Raw genomic sequence first — 19326 nt, 5'->3', positions numbered from 1 at the left:
CAGGTTCAAGCGATTCTCCTGCCTCAGCCTCCTGAGTAGCTGGGATTACAGGAGCACGCCACCACGCCCGGCTAATTTTTGTTTTTGTTTTTTGTTTGTTTGTTTTGTTTTTTGGTACAGACAGGGTTTCACCATATTGGCCAGGCTCGTCTTGAACTCCTGACCTTAGGTGATCACCTGCCTCGGCCTCCCAAAGTGCTGGGATTACAGGGGTGAGCCACTATACCCGGCCTGTATTTGCTTTTTAAAGCAGAATACTATTTCCAAAAGGATACAAAAAAGAAATTAAAAACACTGCATCCCAAGAGTAGAATCCAGTGACTGGAAATCAGAATGAGAGGAAGGCTTTTCACGGGGTGCTTTTTGTTGCTTTTGAGTTGTGAACCACGTGAACAAAATACCTATTCACAAATAAGCAAATCATTTAAATAAGTCCTTAGTAAAGTATCTGGGCCAGGTGTGGTGACTCATGCCTATAATCCCAGCACACTTGAACCCAGGAGTTGGAGACCGGCCTGGGCCACATGGTGAAAAACGCTCGTCTCTATAAAAAATAATAATAAATAAAAATCTTAAAATCAGAAATTATAAAGAAGATTTCTCTTTTGTCCGACCCCTGTGAGAAGAATGTGTCCTCTCCTGCAGGGTCAGTGTGTCCGGCCCTCAAGGATCCTTCCTAAGCCTTCAAACATCCTCCATTCCCCGCCTTCTTTTTTTTTTTTTTTTGAGACGGAGTCTCGCTCTGTCCCCCAGGCTGGAGTGCAGAGGCACCATCATGGCTCATTGCAACCTCCACCTCGGCTCATTGCAACCTCCACCTCCCGGATTCAAGTGATTCTCCTGCCTCAGCCTCCTGACTGGCTGGCATTACAGGCATGTGCCACCACTCCCGGCTAATTTTTGTAGTTTTAGTAGAGATGGGGTTTCACCATGTTGGCCAGGCTGGTCTCGAACTCCTGACCTCAAGTGATCTGCCCACCTCGGCCTCCCAAAGTGCTGGGATTACAGGCATGAGCCACCGCGCCTGGCTAATTTTTTGTATTTTTAGTAGAGACGGGGTTTCATCATGTTAGCCAGGCTGGTCTCGAACTCCTGACCTCAAGTGATCTGCCTGCCTCAGCCTCCCAAAGTGCTGGGACTACAGGCGTGAGCCACCGCGCCCGGCCCCCGACTTCTTTAAAAGACACTTCCTTGACGCCACATCCCCTAAAGCCACTGCGCATTTCTCGGTGCTCGCTCAGAGCCGCTCTGGAAGGAGCAGTTTCCTCTTTTGTCTGCGCTGCCTCGGCTCCTGTTTCCCCCAACCCCAGACTTGTGTCTGTGCCCTCTTCTCCACTGAAATTCCTGTCACCAAGTTCATGGGTGATCTCGTGTCAACTGGCAGTGGACAACTCCGTCCTTGGCAGGAGGCAGTAGACAGTTCCTCCTCCTTGAAATCCTCACTGTCCACACTCTTCCCTTTTTCTGCCACCTCACACACCTTACCTTTTCTGCCTCCTCTGCTGGCTTGATCCTGGGACCCCTTTTCTTCTACATCTCCCCTTAGGCAATTTCCATCAGTTCCATGACTTTTTTTTGCTTATTTTTGAGACGGCGTCTCGGTCATGTTGCCCAGGCTGGAGTGCAGTGGCGTGATCTCGGCTCACTACAACCTCCGCCTCCCAGGTTCAATCAATTCTCCTGTCTCAGTCTCCCTGAGTAGCTGGGACTACAGGCACGCACCACCACACCTGGCTAAATTTTTGTATTTTTAGTAGAGACGGGGGGGGTTCACCATGTTGGCCCGGATGGTCTCGAACTCCTGACCTTATGATCCGCCCGCCTTGGCCTCCCACAGTGCTGGGATTACAGGCGTGAGCCACCGCGCCCGGCCCAGTTCCATGACATGAAGCACATCTGCGTACCCCCAAATAGACAATTCTGTCCCTGATCAAATATTCAATTGCCTGCTTGACATTAAAGATGAATAGATGCCAAGCACAGTGGCTCATGCCTATAATCCCAACATTTGGGAGGCCAAGGCAGGAAGGTTGCTTGAGCCCAGGATGTCAAGGCTGCCACTGCACTCCATCCAGCCTGGGTGACAGAGCAAGACCTTGTCTCTTGGCCGGGCGCGGTGGCTCACGCCTGTAATCCCAGCACTTTGGGAGGCTGAGGCGGGCGGATCACGAGGTCAGGAGATCGAGACCATCCTGGCTAACACAGCGAAACCCTGTCTGTACTAAAATACAAAAAATTAGCCGGGCGAGGTGGCGGGTGCCTGTAGTCCCAGCTACTCGGGAGGCTGAGGCAGGAGAATGGTGTGAACCCGGGAGGTGGAGCTTGCAGTGAGCCGAGATCGCGCCACTGCACTCCAGCCTGGGCAACAGAGTGAGACTCCGTCTCAAAAATTTAAAAAAATAAAAGAAAATAAAAGACCTTGTCTCTTAAAACAAAAAACAAACAAACAAACAAAAAAAAACAAAAAAGAAAACCTGCTGTTACGGGAAGTCAGAAGAGTTCTGTTTCTTGAGCTGAACCACTAATGTTACCGGCAGTCAGGAGGAGGGAGAAGGGTTCGTCTCTTGAGCTGGTGATGGTTGCACAGCGGTATTTGGTTCATGGAAACATTCATTACGCTTACATATACTTAAGACTTGTGTACTTTGCATATTATATTTCAACTAAAAATTGTAAAGGAAAACACCCTTCAGCAGCTTCCCTTCATACTTGGAATAAAATCCAAACCCTTGCTCTGGTCTCCGAGGACCCTCGTGATCTGGCCCCGCCTGTGTCTCCAGCTCCATCTTCCTGGTTTTCTCTGACTTTGTCACACTCTGGTCACACTGGCCATCTTTCTGCTTCTCCAGTGATCCAAGCCCTTTCCTGCCCCAAAGGCCTTTGCCCGGGCTGCTGCCTCTTCCCGTTTCTGAACGGTCAGGGCTTCATACCGTCTATCTCTCAGCTAAATGTCCCCTGGGAAAGGCCACCCTGAGTTACTCAGTATCCCAAAAGCTCTCCAATTTCCTTCATAGTACGTCTCCTTCTGTTTTCTGTATCTGGTCCTTTTTTTTTTTTTGAGGCAGAGTCTTGCTCTGTCGCCCAGGCTGGAGTGCAGTGGCGCGATCTCAGTTCACTGCAACTTCCGCCTCCCAGGTTCAAGCAATTCTCTTGCCTCAGCCTCCCGAGTAGCTGGGACTACAGGTGCCCGCCACTGTGCCCAGCTAATTTTTGTATTTTTCAGTAGAGACGGGGTTTCACCATTTTGGCCAGGCTGGTCTTGAACTCCTGACCTCATGATCCACCCGCCTCGGCCTCCCAAAGTGCTGGGATTACAGGCGTGAGCCACCGCACCCGGCCTGGTCCTTTTTTTTTTTTTGCGGGTGGAGTCTCGCTCTGTCACCCAGGCTGGAGTGCGGCGTCTGCCTGTTCGTTGCTGCATCCCCAGGGCTTGGTGTGCTGCTGGGTTCATGGGAGGTGCTGAAGAGGCACCTGCTGGGTGGAGGTTACAGTGAAGGCAGCCAGACCAGAGACAGGGAGAGCCTAGCAGACAATGTCAGGGATCCCAGGAAGTGAAGACCAGGCACTGGGAGCTGCAGTGGAGAGGAGGGGGACGCTGAGGAAGACTTGACAAGTGCTGCAGGGCATAGTGGCTCATACCACTCTGGGAGGCCGAGGCGGGCGGATCACCTGAGGTCAGGGGTTCGAGACCAGCCTGGCCAACATGGCAAAAACCCGTCTCTACTAAATTACAAAAATTGGCCGGGTGTGGTGGCAGGCGCCTGTAATCCCAGCTACTCGGGAGGCTGAGGCAGGAGAATTGCTTGGACCCGGGAGGCAGAGGTTACAGTGAGCCAAAGTCGCACTGCTGCACTCCAGCCTGGGCTACAGAGCGAGACTCTTTCAAAAAAAATAAAAAGGACAGACTTGACAAGACAAAAACCACAGTGTTTATCGTGTCCCTAGAGCCTAAAGGATCTGTCCTGAGCTCCTGTCTGACTCCTCCTCCTCTCGCTCACTCTCTCCACTCCAGCCCCACCATCCCCTACTTGTCTTGCGCTCCTCAGCAGGACCTCTGTACATGCCGTTCCTCGGCCAGGCCACACTTCGCCAGGACCTCCATAGTACCCTCCTTCATCCCCTTCGAGGCCCTGCTCCCGTGTCACCTTCTCACGAGGCTTTTCCTCCCAGCCCTGCCCCCTTCCCCACTTCACTTTCACCATGGCCGTCCGGCAGCTCATCCTCGGACAGACCGTGTATTTCTCTTTGTTGATGTACTATCTCTGTCTCCACACCGCTCGTTTGCAAGAAGCAAGACTCCATGCCAGGCCTCTCTGACTTCCAGGGACTTGCTCTTAACCGCTGCACATTAGGGCTCCAGGTGGCCACTGCCACGTGGACCCCCTGCACCCCCAGCAGGGAAGCGTGCCCACCCACATGGACACCCATGCTGCCCCAGCTCCTGGGCTCTGGCACAGAGGAAGGTGTCTGCCCTGTGCCGAGGTTTCCCCACCTGCTTCCCCCAAATCCTCAGGCACTGACTGTCTCCAGCTGGAGCCGGGTACTCCCGGCAGCCTGCCCCCGGCTGGCGGGCGCCAGCTCCTGGCAGAGGGGCTGGTGTGTAATTAGAAGCTCCACAAACTCCCTAATTGCCAGTTCTTCTCCCAAACCAGGAGGCTGGCGCTATTCTGAGCCGCCCTTGTTGCCGGCTGCCTGAGGCATAGAGAGAAGAGGCCAGGAGCAGAGGCAGGCAGGCTGGCGTGGCGGTGTCCCGGGGGAGGGCTGGCGAGGTCAGACGGGACCACGCGGTGGAGGATGCCTGGCGAGCGGCCAGACGCCAAACGTGGCACTGCGCGGGCTGCCGCCCCTGCTGGGCCCAGGGTTCCTCAGCACAGTCCACCCCGCAGCCGCCTCCCTGCCTTCCCCACCATCCTCGCTTGTCCCCACCCAGGCCCAGAACGGTGACATCAAACCAGCCAGGCCCATTCATTCTTTATTCAGGTGGCATAAAAATCACTACAAAAACCTTACAAAAGAGCCTTAAGGGGCTCATGGGATCCTTCCCTGCCTCGGTTCCTGAGCTCCTGGGCAGAGGAGGGAGGCAGGAGAGAGGAAGGAAGGGAAATGCTGGCAGTGTTGGGATCTCGAGGAGCCGTGGGAAGCCTGGGGTGACAAGGCGCAGGGGGTAGGATGGAGGCTGATGGACTCTCGGCAGGTTAGGCCACGGCCAGGCTGTGCCAGACACGAGTTCCACGCGGGGCTGAGGACAAAGCTCTGCCTCCTGAGCCACCACCAGGGCCCGTCTCTCCCCGCCCTAGCCTAGGTGTCCTGGGACAAGTCCAAAGGCAGCCCTCTCCCCCTCCTTTTTCTCTGGTAAACAAACGTCGGGGTGTCCCAGCTGATGTGGGGAGCAGCTAACCTGTCTCCTGGCAGAACTAGAAGCACCTCCCTCCTGCCCAGGCCCCGGCGCAGGACACCCTCTGAGCCCATTTGGAAGAAAGATGAGGGTCAGGCTCCCGGCTCCCCGATGCCTGCCCTCCTCCAAGCCGCCCCCCGACCCTACACTCCCCAAGAGGTGTTGGGAAAGAATGGCCTCTCAGACTGCTGCCCGGCCCCTGCCCCAGTGCCACAAAGCAGGTTGGAAAGAGTCACATGAGTGGAGAGGCTGGTCCAGGCAGGGACTCTGGATGCCACAGCCACGGCCCCTCACTTGGGGCTGCCAAACTGGGGGTAATCCTCCTCCAAGGGGGGTGCAAGTTTCAAGTCAGGGCCGAAAAGCTTGTCTCCGCGGGGGAAGCCTTTCAGGCTCTGGAGGAAGTCCTTGTTGCCCGGGGAATCCTGCTGTTCCTTGAGCTCCGGCGGTGCACTGGGGTTGGGGTTCCTCACGCTGCCCACGAAGAGGGGAAGGCCTGTGGTGTCCTCAAAGATGAAGAAGAGGAAGGGGCGGTTCACGCTGAAGGAGGACAGGGACATACGGGACATGGCAATGCTGGTAGCCGCCGCCGCCTCCACGCCAACCTCACTGAGCTCCAGGGTGGACTGATGCTGCACGCCGGACACCACCAGGCTCTGCTCGGAGATCCCACGCAAGTCTGGGGCCTGGAACAACTCCTGCAGGCCTGTCCAGGGCCAGAGATGGCTGGTCAGAGCTGCCCTTGGCCCCACAGGCTCCTGGAGCTGCTTGGGAGGGTGTCTGAGATCCTGGCCAGGGAACAGCTTGAACTCACAGATCCCTGCTTCATTCCTATTTGGTTTCCAAGTCTCAGCTTAAACATCACCTCCTCCAGGAAGCCTTCCTTGATCCCCAGCTCTAAAGTCCAACCAAGGTACATTTTCAATGTTCTCCCAGGTGAGCTGGAGAGAAGCCCTCTCTGTCTTATCGCTTATGCTGTAGTAAGTATGTGATTGCTCGTCTGCCAACCCCATTAGACTCAGCTGTTTGTACATGGTGGGCTCCCGGTGCCTGATACAGTGCCTGGAATACAGCAGCTGCTTAGCAAATGGCTGAAGGATAGATGCTTTATTTATTTTAGTTATTATAATTTTTTTTTTGAGATGGAGTCTCACTCTGTCATCCAGGCTGGAGTACAGTGGCGCAGTCTCGGCTCACTGCAACCTCCCCCTCCCAGATTCAAGCGATTCTCCTGCCTCAGCCTCCCGAGTAGCTGGGATTACAGGCGCCTGCCATCACACCCGGCTAATTTTTGTATTTTTAGTGGAGACGGGTTTTGCCATGTTGGCCGGGCTGGTCTCGAACTCCTGACCTCAGGTGATCCACCCGCTTTGGCCTCCCAAAGTGCCAGGATTACAGGCGTGAGCCACCATGCCTGGCCTTTATTTTTATTTTTGGGACAAGGTCTTAGTTCTGTTGATGAGGCTGGAGTGCAGTGGCACAATTACGGCTCACTGCAGCCTCAGCCACCTGGGTTCAAGAGGGCCTCCCACCTCAACCTCCCCAGTAGCATGCACCACACCTGGCTAATTTTTTTATTTTTTGTAGAGACGGGGTTTCACTGTGTTGCACAGGCTGGTCTCAAACTCCCAGGCTCAAGCAATCCACCCACTTCAGCTTCCCAATGTGCTGGGATTACAGGCATGAGCCACCCTACCCAGCATTTCTTTAACAGTGAGACACCCCAACTTCTCCTCCTTCGCCTTCCAGGGGAGCCAGAGAAGCTCACGTGCCACCCCAGGCTCTCTACCCAGACTCTCCTTGAAATGCGAGGTCTTGGGCAGCAAAGCAGATCCCCATTCCCCGGGCCACCCCAACTTGCACTAGGACAGAGGGTCCGGGGCTCATATTCAACCCTCTCCCCGCTCCCGAAGCCCTGGAAAAGAGCAGGACACAGGGCAGCTCTGACTCAGCTCCGCTGCCAGCCAGACGCTTCCTCCTTACCCGCCCTGCCCAGCCTGACCTCGGGGGCTGGCCCGCACCCTCCTCCTTACCTAGCTGGCTGAGGGTGGCCACCAGGTCCATTTGGTGTTTCAGATACAGCTTAGGCAGCCGGACCTTGGTGGGCCTCTCCCACACCAAAGGTGGGTGCAGGGTGTCCCAGCTCAGGTTGGCCAGTACCTTGGACACATTCCATTCAAAGTGGGTGGGTACCAGGACCACAAAGCTCATGTTGTTCTTAAAGGGGAAATGAGCCACCTACAGAAAAGGCAAGGGAAGAGCATGAGGACAGAAAGCCCCTAAGCTAAGTGGGGGCGGGGCCAGCAGGTGCTCCTAAGGCAGATGATGGGGCTCCAGGTCATCCTGCCAGGCTTGTGACTGACCCCACTGCTCCTCCACTTCCTCACTGTGAGGTGGAGTCACACTACCTGTCCCGCTGCAGGCAGACACGTAACCGAATGAGATGCTTTTAAAGTTTCTAGCAGTGTGGCTGGGCATGGGGGCTCACGCCTGTAATCCCAGCACTTTGGGAGGCTGAGGAAGGCAGATCACCTGAGGTCAGGAGTTCAAGACCAGCCTGACCAACATGGCGAAACCTCATCTCTACTAAAAATACAAAAATGAGCTGGGCTCCTGTGGTGACAGGTGCTTGTAATCGCAGCTACTCGGGAGGCTGAGGCAGGAGAATTGCTTGAACCCGGGAGGCGGAGGTTGCAGTGAGCCAAGAGCCAAGATCAAGCCACTGTACTCCAGCCTGGGGGACAGGAGTAAAAATCCGTCTTAAAAAAAACAAACAAACAAACAAAAAAAACAACGTTCTAGCAGTGTCCGCTGTCACAGACAGTGCTCAATACCTGGTGGTTTTTCTCTCTTCACCGGCTACCAGCTGGCCGTGTGACCCGGCGTAAGGAATCGCCTGTCTTTGTCTCAGCTTCTCCAGATGTACCACAGACAGGGTCACTGGCTGTCATACCACAGCTGGGTTCTGTGGGTGAGCCACTGCCGAGTGCTGCCCTCCCCACCCTCCCTCACCTCCCTCTTGTGACTTTGCCAGCTGTGTATATATATTGATTTGGCTTAAGATTTCTTTTTTTTTCTTTTCTTTTGAGATGGAGTCTTGCTCTGTCACCCAGGCTTGAGTACAGTGGTGCAATCTCAGCTCACCGCAACCTCCGCCTCCTGGATTCACGCCGTTCTCCTACCTCAGCCTCCTGAGTAGCTGGGATTACAGGCGCTCGCCACTACGCCCGGCTAATTTTTTGTATTTTTAGAAGAGATGGGGTTTCACCGTGTTAGCCAGGATGGTCTCGATCTCCTGACCTCGTGATCCACCTGCCTCGGCCTCCCAAAGTTCTGGGATTACAGGCATGATCCTGTAAACCATGCCCAGCCTCTTTTTTTTTTTTTTTTTTTCGAGACAAAGTTTCACTCTTATTGTCCAGGCTGGAGTGCAGTGGCATGATCTTGGCTCAGTGCAACCTCTGCAACCCAGGTTCAGGTGATTCTCCTGCCTCAGCCTCCCGAGTAGCTGGGACTACAGGCGCTCACCATTTCACCTGGCCAATTGTTGTATTTTTAGTAGAGACGCGGTTTCACCATGTTGGCCAGGCTGGTCTCAAACTCCAGACTTCAGGTGATCCACCTGTCTCGGCCTCCCACAGTGCTGGGATTACAGGTGTGAGCCACTGCGCCCAGCCATTAAGATTTGATTTGAAGGGATTCTGCAGCAAAAGCAGGGTGGACACCACAGGGCTCGAGGGCCTCCTGCAGCTGTGACTCCTTGGGTTCCAGGCAGAGTGCCTGTGTGGAGAACCCCTGCTTGTGGGAGGATAAGCCCCGGGTTCTGGCTGTTTGGGCCTGTCTGCAGAGGGCCTGAGGACAAGAAAGGCTGAGGGGGCCTAAGGAAAGGAGACAAAGGATGAAGGAAGAGTGCGCAGGACACAGCCTGGAGGGAAGGGGAAGCAGGAAAGGGGAGCCTCGGGGAGGTGGATCAGAATGAGCTGCCGGGAAGCCAGGACACGTTCCCGGGCCAGCCTCGCCCACAGCCCCCTCCCAGGAGGGCTGCCCAAGTGGCTTCTGGCTCCTCCCTGCAGAAGTGACTGTGGTCTGTGTCACACTTGCCTTGGGAAGCTAACAAATACAGCCTCTCAGCCACAGCTGTCTGGCCCGGGGATCAATACCCAGGCCAAGGGGACCACATTTAGGCTAGAAGCAAGAGAGGCTGCACCTGAGAGAGCCTGGCACGGAATTTTATCCAATCAGAGCTGGGCGCAGTGGTTCGTGCCTGTAATCCCAGCACTTTGGGAGGCCTGAGGGGGCGGATCACTTGGGGTCAGGAGTTTGAGATCAGCCTGGCCAACATGGTGAAACCTGTCTCTACTAAAAAAAAAAAAAAAATTGGCCGGGCGCGGTGGCTCACACCTGTAATCCCAGCACTTTGGGAGGCTGAGGCGGGCGGATCACGAGGTCAGGAGATTGAGACCATCCTAGCCAATATGGTGAAACCCCGTCTCTACTAAAAATACAAAAATTAGCCGGGCGTGGTGGCGGGTGCCTGTCATCCCAGCTACTCGGGAGGCTGAGGCAGGAGAATCGCTTGAACCCTGGAGGGGGAGATTGCAGTGGACAGAGATCGCGCCACCGCACTCCAGTGTGGGCGATAGAGCGAAACTCCATCTCAAAAACAAACAAACGAACAAAATTAGCCAGGCGTGGTGGTGCATGCCTGTAGTACCAGCTACTCAAGAGGTTGAGGCAGGAGAGTGGCTTGAACCCAGGAGGCAGAGGCTGCAGTGAGCCGAGATCAAGCCACTGCACTCCAGCCTGGGTGACAGAGCAAGACTCTGTCTCAAAAAAAAAAAAAAAAAAGAAGAAGTTTATCCAATCAGAATGTTCCACGCAAGATGCTGAGAAATCCAATCCAATCAGATCCTCCTTTCTAAAGAGCACTGTGTGAGCGCCCCGTGGAATCTCCCAGGCTGGGGGCTGCAGAGACCCTGAGTGGCTACATGGCCGTGGGGTGGTCCCTGTGCTGCCTTAAAGTCCATGGGCCCTTGTAATAAACCCTTATCAACAATGGTCACCTGAGTCTCAATTCAGGGCCCCCTCCTCACAGAATTCTCCCTTACCACTCTAAAATGCCTAAATAAGGCCAGGCCTGGTGGCTCATGCCTGTAATCTCAGCACTTAGGGAGGCCGAGGTAGGCAGATCACCCGAGGTCAGGAGTTCAAGGCCAGCTTTTGTTTTTTCTGAGTCGGAGTCTCAATCTGTCTCCCAGGCTGGAGTGCAGTGGTGCGATCTCAGCCCACTGCAGCCTCCATCTCCCGGGTTCAAGTGATTCTCCTGCCTCAGCCTCCAGAGTATCGGATTACAGGCGCCCACCACCATGGCTGGCTAATTTTTGTATTTTTAATAGAGACGGGGCTTTGCTATGTTGGTCAGGCTGGTCTCGAACTCCTGACCTCAAAATCACGGCTCACTGCAACCTTTGCCTCCTGGGTTCAAGTGATTCTCCTGCCTCAGCCTCCGGAGTAGCTGGGATTATAGGCACCTGCCTCCACGCCTGGCTAATTTTGTATTTTTAGTAGAAACAGGGTTTCAAATCTTGGCCAGGCTGGTCTTGAACTCCTGACCTTATGATCCACCTGCCTGGGCCTCCCAAAGTGCTGGGATTACAGGCGTGAGCCACTGCGCCCGGCCTACATCATCTTCTTTTTCAGCTTTCCCTCCACAGCACTTCCCACCGTCTGGAATTCCTGTGTTGATGTCCATTCACTGTTGCACTGTGTATCCTCCTTCCTAAGAGCAGAGACCTGGCCTCCCTCGTGCTCCACAAAAACCCTAGTGTTTAGAACAGTATCTGGAACACAGCAAATGCCCAATATATTTTCACTGAATTACTGAACCTCAAAGAGCCTGGAGCCTCAGTCCTCCTGCCGGATAGGATGGGGGACCATGGGACCTTTTGCAGATGCCTGCCTAGGGGACATGGAGGCAAGGAAGGCGACACAGCCTCCACCCATCCCTGTGCCTGCTCCACAGCCTGTCTGCTCCCTTCCCCACCTCCCAGCCTCAGGCCCAGCCTGCTGGACAACCAAGGGTGACCTGGATCTCAGGCTGCTCCAGCAAGAACCAGCGCAGCGGGTACGTGCGGGCTTGCATCATTTCCACGGGCACCGTGAACTGCTCGTCCAGGTGGAAGGAGTCTCTCTGGGTGAGGCTCGGGTCAAACTTGTTCCTCCAGAAACCTGAAACCCAGGAGAGGGCAGGGGTCACGTCGATGGGGACCAGCTTGGGGCAGAGGGCAGGGGTCATGTCGACGGGGACCAGCTTGGGGCAGAGGGCAGGGGTCACGTCGACGGGGACCAGCTTGGGGCAGAGGGCAGGGGTCACGTCGATGGGGACCAGCTTGGGGCAGAGGGCAGGGGTCATGTCGACGGGGACCAGCTTGGGGCAGAGGGCAGGGGTCACATTGATGGGGACCAGCTTGGGGCAGAAGACAGGGGTCACATCAACGGGGACCAGCTTGGGGCAGAGGGCAGGGGTCATGTCGACGGGGACCAGCTTGGGACAGAGGGCAGGGGTCACATCGACGGGGACCAGCTTGGGCTCTGCACCCCCAGCCCGTTGCCCATCCCACCCAGAATCCATTCAAGGATGAGAGAGCAGTGGAGGCCAAGACCCCAGGGAATACTAGCTGACATCCAATTGATCTAAGGTCTCTTTCCCATAGCATTTTTGAAATCTGGGCTTGTGTTTTCCCCAACCCCTGCAATTCTCCTAGGAAACTCCTCCTGGATCTTTTTTTTTGAGATGGAGTCTCGCTCTGTCGCCCAGGCTGGAGTGCAGTGGTGCGATCTCCGCTCACTGCTAGCTCCGCCGCCTCCAGCGTTCACGCCATTCTCCTGCCTCAGCCTCCCGAGTAGCTGGGACTACAGGCGCCCGCCACCACGCCTGGCTAATTTTTTTGTATTTTTAGCAGAGACGGGGGTTTCACCGTGTTAGCCAGGATGGTCTCGATCTCCTGACCTCGTGATCTGCCCGCCTCGGCCCTCCCAAAGTGCTGTGATTACAGGCGTGAGCCACCGCACCCAGCCCCTCCTGGATATTTTCAGACCATTTGTTCCCAGGGTATTCTCTCTAGAACAACTCATCTGGCTCCTGGGCACCCATCCCCACCACACCCAGATAGCCTCCTGCCTCATGGCCCAGACTGAGGAAGAAAGGAGACCTTCAGAACAAAGCCTGCATGGCCGGGCACGGTGGCTCATGCTTGTAATCCCAGCACTTTGGGAGGCCGAGGTGGGCAGATCACCTGAGGTCAGGAGTTCAAGGCCAGCCTGGCCAACATGGTGAAACCCTGTCTCTACTAAAATACAAAAATTAGCCGGGCGTGGTGGCGGATGCCTGTAGTCCCAGCTACTCGGGAGGCTGAGCCAGGAGAATCGCTTCAACCTGGGAGGCAGAGGTTGCAGGGAGACAAGATCATGCCACTGCGCTCCACCCTGGGCGACAGAGCGAGACTTGTCTCAAAAAAACAAAAAAGCCTGCGCATCCCAGCTCAGCCTACAGGGTGGGGGATCTGAGAGGAGGAGGAGCGCACCCTGGAAGTGGATGGCGTTGAGGAGAAGCAACACGGCGTCTTCCGGCAGCTCAGAGAGGAATTCCTGAATCTTCCCCTCCGTGGCTTCCTTCACCCATTGGTTGATGTTTGCCAGGTCATCTTCCTGCTTTCCCGTCAGTCTCACGGGCTTTGCCCCAAATAGCCGTTGGGATTGTTCCAGGAAATCTTCTTTGATGGGAAATCCTGCACGGAGGGAGCACAAGCTGTTCCCAGGGCTCAAGGCTCCACAGCCAGACACGCTCCTACTGGCTACCAGAGGCCCAGCCCCTCACTCTCACCCTCCTCCACCCAGGGCAGGACTGAGGGAGCTCCCTGCCATCAGCGCCTACCTTTCTGCAGGTACATCCTGGCAGCCAGTCGGAACGCACCAGGGCCCAGGTTCTGGCAGAGGCGGCTCAGCAGATGGGGGAGGCAGGGCCCTGAGCCTGCGTGCAGCACCTGTTGCAGCCTCTGTAGCGTGTGGTTCTGAGCACCTGGAGGGCACCGCACAGGCTGAGGCCTGGCGGCGGGTCCTTTCTCACCCCCCACTGCCCACTCCAGTCCCTCCTGGATACCCGTGACGAGCACGTCCACGGCACCACACACCGTCCTTCCACAGCCACGGATCTGCTCTGCGTGACTCTCACCCCTGTGGCTGACAGGCTGGGTGACCTCACCCCCCGCAGGTTACCTTCCCTCTCTGGGCTTCCGTTTCCCAGAGTGAGACCCTCCAGCACAGTGGGAAAGAGTGTAGCTAGCAAACTCTTGCATAAGAATCACCAGGAGGGACCGGGCGCGGTGGCTCACGCCTGTAATCCCAGCACTTTGGGAGGCTGAGGCAGGTTGATCACCTTAGATCAAGAGTTCGAGACCATCCTGGCCAACATGGTGAAACCCCGTCTCTACTAAAAATATAAAAATTAGCTGGGCATGGTGGCTGGTGCCTGTGATCCCAGCTATTTGGGAGACTGAGGCAGGAAAATTGCTTGAACCCGGGAGACAGAGGTTGCAGTGAGCCGAGATCACACCACTGCACTCTAGCCTGGGCGACAGAGCAAGACTCTGTCTCAAAAAAAAAAAAATCACCAGGAGGACTTGTAAATAAGCAGATTCCCCGGCCCAGTCCCTGAGATCTGATTCACACAGACGGACGGGTGGGGGCCCAGGAATCTGAATTTGTTGTTGTTTGAGACGGAATCTTGCTCTGTTGCCCAGGCTGGAGTGCAGTGGCGCCATCTCGGCTCACTGTAACCTCCAACTCCCAGGTTCAAACAATTCTCTGCCTCAGCCTCCTGAGTAGCTGGAATTACAGGTGTGCACCACCACGCCCGGCTAATTTTTTTGTATTTTTAGTAGAGATGGGGTTTCACCACGTTGGCCAGGCTGGTCTTGAACTCCTGACCTCGTGATCCACCCGCCTCAGCCTCCCAAAGTGCTGGGATTACAGGCGTGAGCCACCGCCCCGGCCTAGGAATCTGCATTTTTACCAAACAGCCACGTGACCCTGGTGGAGGAACCGCCCGCGGAGAACCACTGGAGTACTGAGTTCCCACTGGCCTCCCAGCTCTCTCGGTCTGGACAAGTGGTGCCAAGGTACCTAGTGCCAGGTGAGACAGTGCCAGGGCCACACTCAGGGGTGACAGGATGAGGTTGGGGCAGGTGGATGTTTGGGCTACCAGGGAGAACAGGTCGGCAGTGAAGGCCATCATGGCCTGGGCCAGCCTGCGGGTCTGCTCTGGGGTGGGGTCTCTGCTGCAGACTCCGGGGGAACTCTTCAGGGCAGTCCGGCCACCAGGCTCCTGCAGGGACAGATCAGGGGTCAGGGAGGTCAAGGGGTCAGCTCCAGGTTCTGTGTTGAAGGCCTTGTCCCAGCCCCAGGGAAGAGGGAGCGTCAGACAGAGGGCACTGGCGTTCTGGGGCCTGGCGCCCATCTTTGGTCCTCCCCGCCCTCTCTCCCTTCTGGCCTCTGGACTCCAGAGCCTCAGCCTCGGCACGCGCCCCGCCCCCCCACCCCTGCCGATGGGCCCCCCTCCCTCTGGCCCCGCCCACTCTTCCCCAGCCCCACCTGGTTGTACCTGGTTGCCCAACTTGAGGAGGGTAAGTGGGGGCACCTGCTCCTGGGTCGGCCCGCTAGTTAGCTGCAGAAAGGAGCAAGCGGATGGAGAGCGACCCTTCCCACAGGCCCCCCCACCCTGCCCAAGCCACTGGTGAGATCCCCAGGACCATCCCCCCGTCACAGGCTCCTCACTCCCCAGTACCTGCCGGCCCAAGGGCTCCATGGCACTCACAGGGGAGAACTGTGGAGAAAGGGGTGAGGATAGGAGGGCCCCTCGGAGCCAAGCCCTCCCTCCACGCCAACACCCCTCTTCTTCCCCTCCACCCTACCCCACCTTGACTTCAGCCCAGCCTCACCACGGAGCAGGGGCCTTGCAGGCAGGACCAGCTGAGCACCAGGAGCCCCCAGAGCAGCGCCATGTTCCTGTGGCAGGGACAGAAAGCTCTGTTCCCATCTCACGTCCCCACGCCCGCCAGGGAGTCCTACCCACACGATCACAGATACCGCCAAGTCCGGGTCATGATTGCCAAGGGGAAGAAGCAGGTTCCAGAATCAGAGCAGACCCCAAATACACAAGCAGCGGCTCCCACTCCTGCGTCTGGGACATCCGCCCTGGCTTCTCCCCCTTTTTAGTTTCTGGTGTTTCATATTTCATGCATTTCACGCACTGAGGGTGTTTTGGTGAATAGGAGAGAAATACCAAAACAAAAATATTCTCCTTCTTCAAGGCCCTGTGCTGTGAATCAGATCTGCGTCTGAATCCAGGCTGCCTCTTGCCAAAGGACCTTGGCACTTCCCGTAACTCCACCAGGCTTGGCCTTACCTTGTAAAACGGTGGCACAAGTCCCTCACTCCTCTCACATGCATGGTGAGGACCAAAATAAGACCGTCTTTTTGGGATTTCTTGTTTGTTTGTTTTTTGAGATGGAGTTTCGCTCTCGGTGCCCAGGCTGGAGTGCAGTGGCACGATCTCGGCTCACCGTAACCTCCGCCTCCCAGGTTCAAGCGATTCTCCTGCTTCAGCCTCCCGAATAGCCGGGATTACAGGCATGCACCACCACGCCCGGCTAATTCTGTATTTCTTAGTAGAAACGGGGTTTCTCTGTGTTAGTCAGGCTGGTCTTGAACTCCCGACCTCAGGTGATCCGCCTGCCTCGGCCTCCCAAAGTGCTGGGATTACAGGTGAGAGCCACTGCGCCCGGCATAAGACCATCTTTGTGGCCAGGCATGGTGGCTCAAGCCTGTAATCCCAGCACTTTGGGAGGCCGGGGGCAGGTGGATCACCTGAGGTCGGGAGTTCAAGACCAGCCTGGCCAACACGGTGAAACCCCGTCTCTACTAAAAATACAAAAATTAGCCGGGCGTGGTGGTGGGCGCCTGTAATTCCAGCTACTTGGGACGCTGAGGCAGAGAACTGCTTGAACCCAGGAGGTGGAGGTTGCAGTGAGCCGAGATCACGCCACTGCACTCCAGCCTGGGCGACAGAGCAAGACTCTGTCTCAAAAAAATAAATAAATAAGACCATCTTTGTAAACCCTGAGTACAATGCTTGGCACTCCCCCAATGGCTGGGGTCAGCTTGGCTCAAGGCCACCTCTTCTGGGAAGCCTGCCCTGAAGCCTCCACCACAGGGCTCCCAGCCCAGAGCTCCTACCCAGCCTGCTGCATCCATTTAGCCTGTCTTTTTTTTTTTTTTTTTTTTTTTGAGACGGAGTTTCACTCTTATCGTAAAGGCTGGAGTGCAATGGCACAATCTCGGCTCAATGCAACCTCCGCCTCCTGGGCTAAAGCGATTCTCCTGCCTCAGCCTCCCGAGTAGCTGGGATTACAGGCATGTGCCACCACGCCCGGCTAATTTTGTATTTTTAGTAGAGACGGGGTTTCTCCATGTTGGTCAGGCTGGTCTCGAACTCCTGACCTCAGGTGATCTGCCCGCCTTGGCCTCCCAAAGTGCTGGGATGACAGGCATGAGCCACTACGCCCGGCCCTAACCTGTCTTTCTCAGGCTGGTCAGGTCTTGCCCACAAGGCTGGACATACCTGTAAGGCCCTGAGGTCTCAGCAGGGGTGGCAAGGCGGCCAGAGAGCTGCCTTTTGACCCAGCAGCGGAGCCCAGTGAATGACTCTGGCCAGAGCCACCTCTGCGCTCAGGAGAATCACAGGCCTCTGCCCCAGGCTGGCTCTGGGAAGGGCCGGTGTCGGTCTCAGGAGGATAAGTCAGAGCAGGTCTCACAGTCTACCTCCAGCCCACCCCCGTCTCAGGGCCAACCCTTCTGGAGGATCCTTTGGTCACCTTGGCCCCACCCCCATCCCACACAAGAGCCCTTGGCCAGGGCCCTGACTCCGACCTGGGCATTAGAATCTTCTTGCCAAGAACAGGCTTCAGTTTTTCAAGTCCCAGATGAGGCTGGGGAGTGACAGGCCTCCTGAATAAATCCCAGACCCCTCAGCTAGGGAGGCAGCTCCCTCCTCCTCTCCCACCCAAGGAGCAGGCCGAGCCGCCCCTCCCCTCGTACCTCTGCGGGCTCCTCGCTGCCGCACGCGACGTTCCTCTGGCCGGCCCCTCTTTGGTGCTCCCCACTCTCTGTCCAGGCTCCAGCCAGCCCAGCCCACCCCTCCCCTCCCACCAGGACCTTTACTCTCAGCCAAGCCCTGTTCAGATTGCTTTCTCTTCTGGTAAATATTGACTTGCACATCCGATTAAACATTGATCTTGAAGCCAGAAGCCCCTTTCCCACCAGGGCATCTAATCCTGAGGCAGCCATGCAGAGCCCCCTATATTTGGGTCCCCCGCTAAGCCTGGAAAGAGGAAGTTCAGGAGGAGACTGTTGAAGAGACTGGAGCTGGCTAGCCAAGAGGGCGGATCCAGAAAGCACGGGAACCTAGCACTGTGTTAAGCCTTCCAGAGACCCCACGAGGTGTGGATTATTCCTGGTTCAGCCAGGCTCAGAGAGGCCATGGGACCTGCCCGAGGACACAGAGCTGGGCTGAGTCACATCCAGATTCTCACTCCCAATGTCCTTTCTTCTCCCTGAGAGCTGCCTCCCGCTCCTGAGGGGAGGAAAGGGGAAGCCACAAGAGCCTGTGCAGAGAGCCCGGGATAGGAAGCCCACCCCCAACTTTACAAGCCCGGGATCAGGGGTGGCTGCCTTCAGACTGGGCCCGGAAGGCAGGAGGTGAGGGAGGAGAGATGAGAGGGACTCGACCTCTCCCACCGTCCTGCCGCTCCGGAGCAATGTCTCTTTGCCCTACCCAAGAGCGAGGGTTCTGGAAACTGGTCTGGGGCTGTGTGAACCAGAAGCCTGGCAGCCCGTGCAAAGATCAGGCTGCCTCCCACCCTCACACCTGTGCCTCACTCCCTGCATCAGGCCACTTCCCACCCTCACGCCTGCTCCTAACTCCCTGCATCAGGCCCCTTCCCACCCTCACACCTGCTCCTCACTCCCTGCATCAGGCTCCTTCCCACCCTCACGCCTGCTCCTCACTCCCTGCATCAGGCTCCTTCCCGCCCTCACTGTCCTGCTCCTAACTCCCTGCATCAGGCCCCTTCCCACCCTCACACCTGCTCCTCACTCCCTGCATCAGGCTCCTTCCCACCCTCACTGTCCTGCTCCTAACTCCCTGCATCAGGCTCCTTCCCACCCTCACACCTGCTCCTCACTCCCTGCATCAGGCTCCTTCCCACCCTCACTGTCCTGCTCCTCACTCCCTGCATCAGGCTCCTTCCCGCCCTCACACCTGCTCCTCACTCCCTGCATCAGGCCGCTTCCCACCCTCACGCCTGCTCCTCACTCCCTGCATCAGGCTCCTTCCCACCCTCACGCCTGCTCCTCACTCCCTGCATCAGGCTCCTTCCCACCCTCACGCCTGCTCCTCACTCCCTGCATCAGGCTCCTTCCCACCCTCACGCCTGCTCCTCACTCCCTGCATCAGGCTCCTTCCCACCCTCACGCCTGCTCCTCACTCCCTGCATCAGGCTCCTTCCCACCCTCACTGTCCTGCTCCTCACTCCCTGCATCAGGCTCCTTCCCACCCTCACACCTGCTCCTCACTCCCTGCATCAGGCTCCTTCCCACCCTCACACCTGCTCCTCACTCCCTGCATCAGGCTCCTTCCCACCCTCACTGTCCTGCTCCTCACTCCCTGCATCAGGCCACTTCCCGCCCTCACTGTCCTGGAAACTGCTGGGTCTCGACTTTCCCCACCCTGACACCACCAGCAAGATAAGTCTCAGGCTGGGTGTGGTGGCTCATGCCTGTAATCCCAACACTTTGGGAGGCCGAGGCAGGAGGATCGC

At 56.6% G+C, this 19326-nt stretch overlaps 1 protein-coding gene across 8 annotated transcripts; it reads right to left on the bottom strand.

Annotated features, from left to right (window-relative positions):
- Positions 1–4959: 4959 nt before the first annotated feature.
- On the bottom strand, positions 4960–17631 carry SERPINF2 (serpin family F member 2). Of its 8 annotated transcripts, none has more exons than XM_054459752.1 (10): positions 17546–17631; positions 15388–15454; positions 15234–15272; positions 15051–15113; positions 14573–14774; positions 13326–13469; positions 12976–13179; positions 11478–11620; positions 7426–7630; positions 4960–6098 (listed from the first exon to the last, which is right to left on the bottom strand). In XM_054459752.1, exons 2-10 carry the CDS (start codon positions 15448–15450, stop codon positions 5686–5688), a joined length of 1476 nt encoding a protein of 491 aa, XP_054315727.1. In that variant the 5' UTR covers positions 15451–15454; positions 17546–17631; the 3' UTR covers positions 4960–5685. The 8 variants fall into 8 exon arrangements, with proteins under 8 accessions (XP_054315727.1, XP_054315726.1, XP_054315728.1 ...); XM_054459751.2 differs by lacking the exon at positions 17546–17631 and adding an exon at positions 17378–17517; XM_054459753.1 differs by lacking the exon at positions 17546–17631 and adding an exon at positions 17070–17285.
- Between the last annotated feature and the right edge of the window lie 1695 nt (positions 17632–19326).

Source organism: Pongo pygmaeus, chromosome 19 (genome assembly GCF_028885625.2).
Source record: "Pongo pygmaeus isolate AG05252 chromosome 19, NHGRI_mPonPyg2-v2.0_pri, whole genome shotgun sequence".
Taxonomy (NCBI): Eukaryota; Metazoa; Chordata; class Mammalia; order Primates; family Hominidae; genus Pongo; species Pongo pygmaeus.
Note: the sequence above shows the minus strand (reverse complement) of the source record. Positions and strands in the feature narration are given on the sequence as shown.

Excerpts from the sequence above, each read along its gene's own strand:
- SERPINF2 (XM_054459748.1), bottom strand. The coding sequence starts at position 15,686 with ATGAAATATGAAACACCAGAAACTAAAAAGGGGGAGAAGCCAGGGCGG. Across the intron at positions 14,775-15,050 it reads TCCTCAAGTTGGGCAACCAG|GAGCCTGGTGGCCGGACTGC; the intron begins GTACAACCAGGT and ends CTGTCCCTGCAG. Across the intron at positions 13,470-14,572 it reads ACTGTCTCACCTGGCACTAG|GTGCTCAGAACCACACGCTA; the intron begins GTACCTTGGCAC and ends GGTGCCCTCCAG.